Here is a 14,357-nt window from a genome sequence, read left to right as displayed (position 1 = left end):
TCAGAAAGGAACATACACAAAGATCGTAAGGGACCCTACTGCAACAATTGAAAGGAAGTTGTGTACCAGACGTTGAAAAAACACCAATTCTTATTTTCGGGAAGAGAGAGAATATATACAGATGTAAAGATGTTATTGAGTGGGTATGATATCTATTTTCGGCAAACAAGTGTTGCCCATCTTTGCACTTGACTGCATCGCGCTGATGAGGCCAATAGCCAGAAACACGTGTCCGCGGTTTGCCCACTATTTTGGAGTGTTGTGCCCACGAAGTTTCATTTTTGAATTATATATATATATATATATATATATATATATATATATATATATATAGGAAGTCCACAACGAATTGCCATTCTTAGATTTACTGGTGAAGAGGGCCGACACTATAAGTGGGAAACATCTGTATACCGAAAACCCACTCACACGGGACAGTATCTGAACCAGGAATCCAACCACCATCAATCAACTAAGAGAGAATCCATCAAGACTCTACTAGACCGTGCTTTTGGGCTCTGCAATACAAAGGAAGGTCTCAAAAAGGAACTAGGCATCATTAAAAATGACCTTCAACAGAATGGTTACTCCAAAGTGATGGTGAAAAAGGCTTTAGCTAGAAGACAGCAATAGCTCCACAAGGAAGAGAAGCCGCCACAACCTGTACTTGTACTTCCCTACATCAGAGGATTGTTGGGAAGGATAAGAAGGATTGGATCCAAGTATAACATCAGAACCTGTTTCAGATCAGGGAACACTATCCGTAACAGTCTCACGAAAACCAGGCCACCAAACGCGGACTGTGATTCCAAGAATTGCATTTACCGGATACCCTGCGAGTGCGGAGAATCATACATTGGTGAAACTAAGAGGTCATTGGAAGTTCGCATTGCGGAGCACAAGAAATCACACACAGCTAGGGGAAACCAGCAAATCATAAATAGCAGAGCATGTTTAGACTCATCAACATAACATCAAGTGGACTTAAGCTGAAATAATCCACAAGGAGGAACACTGGTTCAGGAGAAAATTCAAAGAAGCCGCATATATGTTGTCCAACAACGCATTTAGCCAAAATAGCAGAGTAACTAGAGTTACGCCACATATGGAAACCTTTAATCAAGCGGAACACGACCAACTCCTGCCAAACGGTTAGCTTCCGCTAAAACCGATGAAACCATGAGAGGGCAGAGGGGATAAGTGAATGCACTCGAATAGTCGAAATAGATCTCTGAGGAACCCATTTGAAGTTAGTTAGGGAAGCTATGGATTATGCTGTAGACGACCCCTCCCGATATAGAAGGCCCCGACACTCTGTCGAATGAGGCCCTCATGTCCCTCGTTAACGGACGAAGAGCTTTTTCATCCATCCCACCCCAACCAGGTAGGGGTATCCCGTGAAGGGCGATACTGATGTCTGAGGACAACATCCCCTCAGTCATGAACCATTTGTCCTTCTTCGACAAAGATCAGCCAAAAGGGTAAGGAAGCTAGGATATACCCAGGTGTTTGAAACAATTCGCTTTTATCTTGTTAAATGCTCTTAACGCGAAAAATGAGATGGATACAACTTTGTACACATGTTAATAGATGGAGCAAGAATCGAAATGTGTCGCTGGTATTGAAGAACGCACCCATTTAAGCTGGATCACCTTTGTATATAGACTGAACCCTATATACAAAGGTATCACTTTTTAGTGTAGGTACTCAGTGAATGGGATGCTAAAACTTATAGGGTATGTAATTATTATGCCGAAAGTCGAGAGTTATTGACAAAATATTTTTCATGGGAAAGAGTTTCAAGTAATCACAACAAGGATATTTTATGCATCTTCAAACTGATATACTACTTCAAGGTATTTGGAACGCTTCAGCGTTTTTGATTACAGAATACTAAGATTATGTCACTAATGAAGATATTTGAGTTCTTCGATAATCTGAACACAATGAATACTCAATAACTTCGGGGATCAAAAAACTTTACTACTTCATGTATCTTAGTTATACGTAATGCGAATGGATCACAAGAGACGAGCAACTTATGTAGCAATATGTGATGAAAGATGATACTGAACTGGAGAAAAATATATATTGACAATATATTCCCTGAACTATTTTGAACTTCTACGACCCAATAGAAATGATAAATTCATAAACATGAAGTGTTCAGAGCAATATGAGTAACATTGAATAAGGGTTTCTACAACATTTCACAGGATTCAAGATTATTGGAAAGTATGTGAGAAAAAGATTGAAGGAAAAGTACAACACAGTTTTAAGAGTGAACGAGAGACTATGACCGAGTCATAAACGTAAATAAAGGGGAAACGAGGGGAAGTTGATACATGTGTTATTACTGTGCCTGTTTCCCATATAATTATTTTCTCTCTTTGAGAACGCCTAGTTTCATTGTGGACTTTTATCATGGTCTTTGTCACTTCAATGAAACTGCTGAATTCAAATCAGCAGCAGGCGGACCGCGAAAGGTTGAACCTCGGACCGCTAAATTTTTTAATATGTTGTATACCAAATACAAATTGATACGTAGATGAGGTATATTATACATTCAATAATTGAAATAATATCTTCGAACTGAAGAGATACAAGAAAATATAAAATTAATATGTGATCTGATACAAAGCATGTCTGCTTTTCGTCGCAAGCTGGACAAAAGATATTGCAAGACAAGAATTTACTCATTTTTCGACAATTCTTCGATATAAAAAGAACTCTGAAAAAAACATTCGTCATTTGAAGTTGATGTAGCGGCAGAATGAATGGCTGCCAAGTTGTTCAATCTATCAAAGCCATCACTTCAAATAGAGATAATTGATTTGCAAGAAAATGTGAAAACGGTATCCACTGAAGAATTTAGGACCAAACATGTCCCAGAAAAATATGAAAATTGCAAGAAATACTATGTTTGGCTCGACATACGTATGTGAAACATCTTTCTTCAAAGATGAATTTTTTGAAAAACAAACGCCCACTTAGAGGACACGCTTCGAATTTGCTGTTTCTCTCGAGAAACAAACTATAAAAAACTGGCTCAAGACCGTCAGTGTAATTTCTCACATTAATTTAAGGCCTTGTGTTCCATAATTCAGAATTTGTAATGAAAGTACAATAATACATAGGTAGCACTTAATTATTATCAGTTGTTTTTTTCTAGACCTCGTTTTCCCACAGTATAGGACCCCACCTAAAACTACTTGCCGACCCCTGCATAGACAGAGAGTGTTGGATCTAAAAGAGTGTCGCTGCATAATTTGAAAATCATATTTTTGGAAAAAAAAGGCCGTTAATTATAAAGTGACCATTTATTAGTTTCATGGTATTTTTAAACAGAACACAGAACAATGATAACAAATAATAGAAAACAGCCATTATTAACACTCTTTACAATTCTTATATAGATTACAAAGGAACGTTATATCACTATATCAACATATCAAACATCAATTCAACATATATATATAGAAATAGTAATAATTTTTCAGAAAAGAGATAACAAATATTCTTAAACATGGAAATAGTTTTCAAATTTTGTGCTTTATACTTTCATGTGCTCATTGGGAAATATGAATACTGTGAGAAATCCCTGACATGCGCCAGATGGAAATTAATAGCAATTGGACAAGAAGGCAATCTAGTACCGTTACGGTTATTATCAAAAATACTGACGGTACCAATTTTTTAAGGAATATTGTTTGAATATGAATTCTCATTAGGACTTGGACCACAAAATAGGGTCGATTGTTGTTCATCGTATTTCCGTAAATCTATTTCATATAAATTTTTGGAGTTCAAAAAGGATCAAACTGTACACTGGTAAGCAATATAGTATCAACTCATATGCTATTTATTTTGAGTATGTGGATGAACTTTTATTCATACATTTTGGATGATTTTTTTGTAAAAACTTAACCTACCTCAACTAACACCAAATTTCAATTCCATTATAATACTCGCAAGCGGGGAGTTGATGATGAAGATGGAAATTAAATAATTATTTATTGAATATTTTCCAGTACTCTCTTAGCTTGACTTGCAATGATGGATTTTTACATAAGTATGTCATAATGACAAACTAATAACATTATATTGCTCAACTGACGCTGATACAACAATGTGTAAAAAATAATATTAACAAATGAAAACAAATTGAATGTTTCGCTCGTTCAAGCTACTGTGATTGGTGTTGAAGTATTAAAAATGAAACACATAAACTAATAATAATACAATTTCCACCTATATGATACAAACATTCTTATTACAACAAAATTCTATTCAAAATCGATTCAATCAACCAACACTTCTGCAAACAATCTATTCAATATCGATTTTACCGTCAATCAACACTTGTGCAAACTGAAGAAAAGCGATATATCACCTTTTGACATAGTATGCCAAGCCATAGAACAGCAAACAAACTGAATTGTCATTTCTGAGCGTGAGACAATAAGAGTGCGTTTTTTGAGCAGACTGGCTTTCATCTCCTAGAGACTAATATCTCATTGATCAAAGCAGACAAAAGACAGAATAAATCTATTTAGAAAATTTCTACTCCAGAAAAGGACAATTCACTGTACTCTGCACAGATTCGATATTGTCCAAAACACAGAAAAGTCGGAGGTCTAATATATTTTTTACTCAAATTATTCAATATTCTAAACCCGACCTGCCTTTTTGAAATGGCAACGCTGTGTTTCGCCTACACAAGATCCTCAGTACTCTTCATGATTCTTATTGGCACAGTTCCTGATCAAATCTCATTTCATAGATTTTGGAATAACCAAGGCTGGATTAAGGCGCATATATGGAGTTGTTGATACGAATCTAACATCTAACACAATCATTGGCTCTTTCGTAGTCTGTGATTCCTTCTCTTACTGACCCTAAACTGGTGTTTTGACATTTCGATAATTAGGTTCTGGAAAGTCAATTGATTCCACTGCCAGTAGCTTCAGTTTTGAGAGTGTTTCTATCAAGCATGTTCTCGAGATGATCGACTGTTAATCGTCAGCTCTTCATGGTTTGAGTTTTTAACTGTGGAGTTTGTATCGAAAGTTTATTTCATCAAAGATTTCTTATGTTTGTTGATATTTCGAAATTTTCATCCCTTTTGGAACTCAGCGGTTTTCTTTGTCTGAATTGGTACATCCTTACCTCTCCAGTAATTTTAAAGTGTGAAAGAAATAGACTCAAAAGGATCTACAATTACTGCTGTTTGTGTGGTTCTTATTGCTTCCATTATTCGAAAACACGCAAGTAGATCTCTACCCTGCTCAATTTTTTTTGTTTCACCTTTTGCCTGCCAAATCAAAGAAGCATATGTTATCATTCAATCAAGGATCTAGTTTCATCGATCTGATACTTCAATACAATTGAGAGGGAAAACAATGAATTTTCACAGCTCGCATATAACTTTTGAAGATTTTGTGGGTAGAAAGAAGGTACATTTTATTATTAGAAATATAGTTCAATATGAATGAAAACTCTTACTCACAATTCATTCCTAACAAAACTGCGCTCATATTCCAGAACTGCAACATTATTCTTATTCACGCATATATCATCATTAGGATACGAACTATATTAATTTCTTATCGTAATAGGGGCATACTTTTGAAAAAAAGGGTACACCTTCACTTGCAGTCTTATTCAATTATTTCTTGAGCAAAATTCAGCAAAAAACTTCTCGTGAAAGTTCGCGCCGATATCAACAGAATGATTTATAAAAAAACAATATACTGTGTGTTTTGATTGGTTTCCGGGTTTTCCCGTGGTCTTCTATGGTTACAATCTTCAAACGTTTCAAGTGCAACTGCGGCATTCATCTTCTGTGGCGTAGTCGAAGTATTCTTCTTCTGAAACTGAAAACTCTCATTTCTGCCATGTCATTCATAGTGTTGATTTTCCGCACTTTCTGTAATGGCGGGTTCGCGCGTACTTCTCGCGCAATTTGGGTGACTTGGCTTCGTTTTGACGCCTTTCAATGCTGTGTGTCAGGTCTTTGGTGGATATGTCCTCTCTTCCTTTTTGTTGAAGTTCTCTTGGTGTATATGTATGTCTATGGCTTCTAGAAGCAATGGAAATACCACAGTCTAGTGTCATGTACCGATAATACCAATTTTTAACAATGTTGATTTATTCAGTGGCCGTTCATAACGGCAAGTTAGGCGATATTAGTTTGGTGCAAAATTTGAAAAGCTCCTCTATTCTTACCTATATACTTTTTGTCACAGTCCTCATAGTCTAGTTTTCATTTTTCTACATCTTTTTCAGGGTTACCTTATACTTGTTGACTTGTTGAAGTTAATAAACAGTTGTGGAAGCTATTTTAATTTTATTATTTTAGTTTTTTGAAAATTCGATTAAATCAATCAATGTACCTTAGTTTATATGGAAATACATGAAAATTAGTGTCTCTTCGAATAGTCGAAATTTACATTTCCTAATGAACTTATCGTATATTTCCTTGCTTAACAGAGATATAAGAAAGATGTAAACTAGGGTGGATATTGAATTTTATCCGACAGACATTTATGCAAGATACCTCACAGATGTTAGTATCGCAGATATTTCTCGTTCATCCAGCAGCTGGACCATTAATTTTAGATATATTTCTGATATCTTGGTCCACATCGAAAAATGTGAAGACTACATTTTCTTGCTCACATGCTTATCATGTTTCCCTTTAATGAAGAAATATATGATATTGCGAAAAATGTTATCAAAGACAGCTAAAAGCAGTGGGTATCCTTCAAACATATTAGTTACCTAAATTAATTGGGTAACGTAAAATAGAAAATCTCGACTTTTCAAAAAGATACTTAGTCTATTGTCCTTCTATAGGAACCAAGTTATAGTGATTGATTAGGTAGAATATCTGAAAAAGTGAACATGACAGTAGCTTTCGAAACTGCAGTTTATTTCAACAAATGTTAGGTAATGCTAAAGACAAGGTGGTGGAGAATAAAAAGTAGGGGATATATGCAATAATTTATGAGACCTCTGACAGAAAGTATATTGGTCAGACTAGAGGAGCTATCCAACGGCCACCAAAAAATTATAGTGTCCCTCAACAGGTTCTGAAGAACGGCCATAGAATAAACGAACATTGCTCAAAATTGTTAAGATCAGTAGATGACACTAGACTTTTGGATGCTTTTGTTTGTCTGAAATTAGTATAATGTGACATAAAAACTATAAACAGTGACAAAAGAACCATAGTCCAATCAATTCATTGTTTACTTTGATATGAATCGCTCTGTTAAAATCGGTACTTTCATAAAAGATTTCCTGCTGATTTTTACGCATGAAATCGTTGATGTATGAGTGAATGTGACAGTGATAATATACCCTGGTTGATTTGCATAGGCGAAACTGAAGTTGGGAAGTAGTATATTTCATCTCTTGATGACATCCACTTGGTTGGTAAAGCGCGCATCGACGAGGGTATTGATATTCCGCTGTGATTCAGTTGTATTTATTTATTTTTTTGAGAATAAAAGTTTCAGATCCAGATTTTCACGATGAATTATAATTGATGAGTTTTGGATTTTATTTTTTGATAATAGAGTATACGTACAATTCTGATCATTGCCTCTGAATCAAATACATATTCAAACAAATTTGCAAAATATTCTCTTTCACATTCTTCATCTTCACAGAAGATATCCAGAATAAGGATTCTATTATATCAAATGGAATTCATACTAAAAGCCGCCTGACACTGAATCTCTTTTACAACACACTTGCAGTTTTCGTATCCTTGGACTTTGTGTATTTCAGTACCTACACAATGAAAATATTATTATTATGCAATCTGTTTGTTGTAACTTTTCTTCAACTTATCTTCTATCGATAGTCTTTATTCATAACGAAATTATTGGGTCAAAAGTTGTTCAACAATGTGTCTGAAAAAAAATTGGAGGCCTATGCAGCTCTGGTCATATCTCGAGAATTGTATCTTGCTCTGCTAAACTGTCGGAAATTGAATGGCTGCTTCCTGGAATGGGTTCTGGAAGTTCGTCGTTGAGACAGTCTGTCACTTCCTCGAACTTACTGCTGAAATAAGAAATAAAAAAATTAAAGGTAATAATACGATTTATTTTATATGTAGGGACTCTGAATGAGTAACCAAAAGGGAGTAAGTTCATATATTATGTCGAAATTGAGTTGTATGAATTTGAAAAAACCTGCCCTCTATCATGAAATGAAAAAATTCGAAACCATTTTTGTTTCGCAAAGTACTGGTCTACGAAAAAGAGGTAAGTTTTTGCAACGGTTTACGAGGGAATTTTTTATTTTACTCGTAAAACTTTTTCTTTGAAAAAAGTTTCACAGTAATAGTATAAGATATGGGTAAAGTTTTTGGCTTTCTACTACTTCATCTTGATACAAAAAATGTGGAAATCTTCCAAAGAAAGGAAGGAAGTAATCAATTTGAAAATAACTAACTATACATGGATGTGTAGATCATGCAAAAAGTAACTTTCATGAGTAAATATCTATCACACTATATAGAGATCGCGAAATATTGCTGTGAATAAATGAACAAATCCAGAAATTATAGAGTAATAGAGAAGAAAAATTCTTGGGTAAGATCAATTTATTTAGAAAAACGTTTCTATTTTTTGATGGGTATATGACAAAAAAACAATACGAAAAATTGAAATTATGGATGAAAATCCTTCCAGAAATCATAAAATAGGCATATTTCGACACCATATTTCCTAAAATTTCAGTAAATCACAGAGGTTTAGTAAAGCAATAATTTTAAATTAAGGTTCAGAAGACTTATAAGTACCACTAACCTAACCTAACCTAACCTAACCTAACCTATACTAACCTAACCTAACCACTAGCGAAATATTGAACGCTTCATTAAAACATAATTCGGAGAAAAATAGAAGAAGAAAACTGAATGGAAAAAAGTACTGCTAACATGTATGAAATATAAATCATAATTTAATATTTTCACGAACCTAAAACTGAAAATCTTTCTACCTACTTCTCCATCTTTATACAATTACACATATTTCCTTCCTACTTCCCACGGAAGTTTCTCACAATTTTTGTATGAAGATGGAGAAGTAGAAAGTCACAACTTTTCTTTCGAAAATATACCCCTTCTCGAAAATATACCCCTTTCAATTTAGACAAGATTCCTATGGCTGGGATTAAATGAAATGAGCGTATGACTGTCATTACGTACCATCATTTTAACATGAGTTGTAATGCTATGAATGGAGCGGATCTTGTAATGAAATTCAGAAAATAGAAAAAAGAATAAAAAAGAGGGATCATTGTTCATATGAAAGTAGTTGTTCCGAAAGTAATTTGACATTCTTATGAAAGTGGTTATTTCGGGAAGTTTTCTTCTCAAAGTTTGTATCTGAAAGTAACTATACATGTAAAGGGTTTATTCTGAAATTATTTGCTTCCTTCTTTCCTACAGATGTTTCCCATATTTTTAGTCCAAAAGATGAAGAAGTATTAAGCCAAAACCTTCCTTTGCCAACTATTTTATCAAATTTAATTGCAGTTGACATAGAGATCTACAAGTGGATGATAACTCTTCTAATTTGAAGTACGAACACAAAATCACCCACAATAGTGTGAGTATATGAGGAAAAATAAGTTTTGATGATTCAATTTTCTTTTACGTACCACAATTAGGTCTCACCTAAAAAAATTCTGAATGCATTAGCATTCATCGCTAACTGAAATGAAAAAAACTAATAAGATATATAATACCTCTCAAGACTCTCAATTTCAACATGGAGGCGATGTTTTCTTCTGGTCTTCTTTTTTCTACTGTTTAGGGAATGGACCAAATGCAGACAGGCCAAGGTTAGTAGTTGGCTTCCTGCAACGTAAGATAGCCAAAGCTTATTGGGCCAGATGATGGGTATCGCTCCAAGTGGGCCATATACAAGACTCTTCTTCCAACCTGAGAACCATTTCAGAACCCACCAGCAATTCCATATTTTGTTATCACTTCTGTAAAACAAAAATTGTATGAATTTGTGTATCGCGTAACAATTTGACATTCTGTTGGTTTAAGTCCATAACGATGGTGTTAATTCAAGTTATATACCAAATATTGGTTTTCGCGCCCTTTTATTTTTTTGGTTGGTATTTTTCATGAAAATACAGTATTCAATTTTCGTAAACACTGCGATTTTGACATGAATTTGTTTTAGGGGTTTCATATCTTTCCATTTTCAAAAAAAATTTCACAGGTACCTAGTGAGGTGGTTGTTTGATTTTTCTGAAAAACCTTTCTCATATTTTTTTATTTTTTTTTTTCAGGTAACTGAGAAAGATATTTCCCAGAACTGTACGAGTAGTTGTTCAATGCCGATTTCAGAACCTTCCCCACCATTTCTAACCTTGGAATCATCTCTATGTCACACGAAGTAGCCAAGATGACTTTTCTGAAAAGCAGCCTTTGCAATTCCAGCGACATGACTGTGTCGCCAAGACATATTGGTGTCCATTTCAATACCCAACAAACTTATCGAAGCAGAAAGCGAAATTGTCTGCCTGACATTATTATATCCGGTTCGGAGTTAGCATAAATACGCGTTACGCAGCAGTAATATCCAGTCATCTAGTCGACCCCTGAAGGAGCTAGCCACTCCCGCCAGCGAAACGTCAGGAAGAAATTCCAAAAATTCACGGCCTTCAAACCCGAAGAATATTCACACTAAAAACCTCTGTAATGAAACATACATTGGTAAAACCTCGAGATCTTTCAGAACTAGAAAATCCACACAGATAATATTTTTAACCGAAGTATGAGACAATACAAATTAGCAGAGCATATTTTGACAAAAGATGATGTACTGTGATGAATTGGTACAGCGCCAAAATTCTGATGACAGAACCCAACGAAACTGAAAGAATACTGAAATAAGCAGCGTGTATAAAATATTCAAGTAACACTCATTCGTGAGATTTCCACTCAACAGTTTGCAAACCCACAACACGTGTTTAACTTTACAATAGTGTTTCACTATAGAATAGCTTTCTTAGGTGTTTACATTGAATCAGTATGAACACGCCTAAGTTCAGTTGAAATCTGACAATGAAGAATTGCTTGAAAAGAAGGAAGGATGCTGACCTGAAAAAAAAGTATACCAAATAAAATTCAATCCTCGGATATAAATATCTTTTGTCGATCCCACAAATGGCGTCTTTATTAGGGATGTCATCACCTTCACTTTCAGGCTTGTTCTTTTTGAAACAGTGAAGTATTTCAGCCTAGCACCACTGATGAGACGAGGCGGGTCGAAACATCGCTGTCTGGTGGTGGGTCATAAGTTCACCTAGCTGCCTTGCAGTGAAAGCTGCAGTGAAATACAAAAAAATAATTTCGGTGGTTGATGTCGAAGCTTAGCTTCGCAACTGATCTTCTCGGGAAGCTGCATTTATCTTCAATATTCAATGATTGAGTCTTCTGTCTATATGTACAAAAACTGTCATTCAGTTTTTGAATTGATTTTGTGTGTGATTTCAATTAATTGTTTTGTCATCCAAAGGAAGTGTATTTTTCAACCAACATTGATGATACGAGGTGTTCCAGACATGTTACATAAACAGTTACATTCCTGGAAGAATGTAGTAATTTGCCCTTTACATCTAATTGATTTGTTTTTTATTTCAAGCCAGTGAAATCCACAAGTATCAAAAATAACCATGGTTTTCATCTGAACTCCATTCCTCGGTCCAGTATTTCAGGTTTCACTTTTGGTATTTCAATGTCATGGTGAGTATTATCGCAGCTTGTCAATGGCTATCGTCAAAGGTTATGAGTGAAATAAGAGTACGAATTCACTACCCTTATGATGGAGTACCTACAGTTCAATACTGCCATAACATCCTGTATATATGGTGCAATGCTCAGTAGATAGTTTTTCGATATTATATTGCTTCAATTTCAATTATTTGTTTATTTAACACTATCGGAGGTTTTGAGTTTGGATTTTTTGTCAACCCACCAATGGTATGCTTATGGAAAAGGTAGATCATTTTCTTGACATAATTGGAAACAGTATATTATTCATTGTCGAAGGAATATAATTGTCAATTACCAATTGATTACCATACCGATAGGGACACATCATTAACACACAAATTGAAATATAATGCAATAAATGTTAAGGCAGTTTCATGTTGACTGAGGTACTCAAATATTGATGAAATAGCTCACATAACTTATTGTCGCACTGTATATGAAAACCTGCGATTTGTGAGAATTCATTATCAAATATATGGTTTCAAAAATAAACTGATATTTTCACTGCATATTCACCAAAGAGATATCTCCATTTACAAAATACATACTATCAGATATCGTACAGAATAAGAATCATCCCCAATGGATCTTTATTCCCTATATTTTCATAAACCTGTAAGTGAAAAACGACAAAGTCTACCATTTGAACCGAAACGATGTGGATTGCGAAAAAGAATTTTATGGTTTGCTTTTATTCCAATTTCTTTTTCAGTCGCTGAGTTTCCCTGAAATGCAATATCTATATGTTCTATCTGGCGAAAATATCGGTCAATCTAACGTTTTACAATAAAGTGTTCACGGTCTTTCACTGTATCAATCTGTTCGGTAAATTTTCGATTTGTCCATTCCTCTAAAGCATCCGGAAAGTACTACAAACTCAGGAACTTTCACTTTCATCTTTTCGTGACACATAATTACATATTCTTTATCCATGGAATAGTTTGCACTGTTTCCTTTTTGAATGTTCTTCTCTCAGTCAGATCCTTTAAAAAGGTTATTCAATGAATATTTCTAGGTATATTTGATAGGACAGAAAATTGGTTCCTGAATAATATTCTCAAACAGAAAGTTGAAATTCTCCAATTAAATTTCGACAGGGTTGACATTTGGATTGCTTGAAAGGAAATTATATAGTACACTTTCTAATTTTTTTTTACTTTTTTCCCTTATGAAATATGACCCTTATAATAATCCTACTGGCACTGAAAAAGAACAAATCTGAGACAATGTCAATGCTCATTTGAAATTATTATTTGTGACTGCAATTTGTTCGACTGAAGACTTCGTCTTTATTTATTTATATTTACTAATGATTAGTCCCGACTTAGCACGGGTGGCAGAATATATGAAGGGTTCATATCTACCTCCAGTGCGCGTGGGTTGGGCTACCTATCGGGCGCGGCCCCAGGTGGAGGATAGGAGAACGGCCAGGGGACTGGAGGCCCTATCCGGGAATCCAATGTGGCCTTACGGACGGGGTCGCCGGACTCCTGGTCAGTGACCTTTGCAAAATATGCCACCGTGGACCATCCTACCCAAGCTAAGGTGTAAAGAATCGTGCCGACAGCTGAATGGCCGCAGGGTGATATGCGGTCACGAACGATCCCCTTGAGGAACTGGGCGAAACCTCATTGTGATCAGCCTTCCTCTGCGGGGCTCTGCCAGAGGTGACCAACTCTTCCCTTGCTACTAGTGGGAACACATATGAATGAAACAACAGAAACAACAAAAACCAATCTCGAGAATGGGTAGAAGTGCTCACCTCAATCTAAGGCGGTGGCTGGGGATGAACAGCAATGTCCACCCCAATCTACCGCTTGAAATGAGGCTGGACATAGCAGATCACCTACAATAGCAAGGGTACGTCCTGCGGGGGGGCGCCAAGAGCTCCGCCTTGAATCAAGGCAAGGAACCGGCTGCCCTGCAGGAAAGCTCCCTCACTTGTGCATCTCCACGGAGGAAACCCCAAGAATGTTGAAGAAGCCGCGCAACGACAGTAATATCGCTGCACCTTCAAAAACCTTCGTGGAGGCCACCGCGAGACACCTCAAGGTTGCCAAAGAGAGTGTGTGTTCGGCCTACAACTGCCAATATTAAGGAGATATCACCTAGTGACCTCATCACCTTTCTGGAAAGGTCAGGTTGGACGATGACCTAGGAGAACAAGTCCTCGAGAGGATGTACAATGGGTCACATGTGTCCTAAGTGCTGTGAATCTACACTCACCCTTCCTACTCTACAGATAACAGATACCAGATCTACCTCCAGTGATCTGCAGTCACAGCTATAACTTTATTTTTAATTATTCTCACCCACTCACAGATAACAGATACAGCTATAACTTTATTTTTAATTATTCTCACCCACTTGGAAATAGTAAGTGACAAAAATGAAGTAGAATGTGTTAAGACGGTATAAATTTGGATATATGGATATAGGTGTTTTGATAAAATAACAGGCTTCGAAACAATGAACAAAATCTTAATTTTCAAAAAATAAAATCATGAAGAGTGCGTTGAAAGCAAAACTGAAAAACGAAATTAGTCAG

The 14,357-nt window shown here is 35.7% G+C and overlaps 1 protein-coding gene across 1 annotated transcript in view; it reads right to left on the bottom strand.

The window, feature by feature from the left end:
* Positions 1-7,901: 7,901 nt before the first annotated feature.
* Positions 7,902-14,357, bottom strand: part of LOC141481928 (uncharacterized) — a 259,495-nt gene continuing 253,039 nt past the window's right edge. The window contains exons 4-5 of the mRNA XM_074174302.1: positions 9,763-10,008; positions 7,902-8,070 (exon numbers count right to left, since the gene is read on the bottom strand). Coding sequence (XP_074030403.1) covers positions 7,953-8,070; positions 9,763-10,008 — 364 coding nt within the window. The 3' untranslated portion in view covers positions 7,902-7,952. The remainder of the gene's footprint in view (positions 8,071-9,762; positions 10,009-14,357) is intronic.

This window comes from Leptinotarsa decemlineata, unplaced genomic scaffold, assembly GCF_025532065.1.
Source record: "Leptinotarsa decemlineata unplaced genomic scaffold, Ldec_3_MD MMD2_tig00000576_RagTag_RagTag, whole genome shotgun sequence".
Taxonomy (NCBI): domain Eukaryota; kingdom Metazoa; phylum Arthropoda; class Insecta; order Coleoptera; family Chrysomelidae; genus Leptinotarsa; species Leptinotarsa decemlineata.
This window is presented reverse-complemented; position numbering and strand designations above follow the sequence as displayed.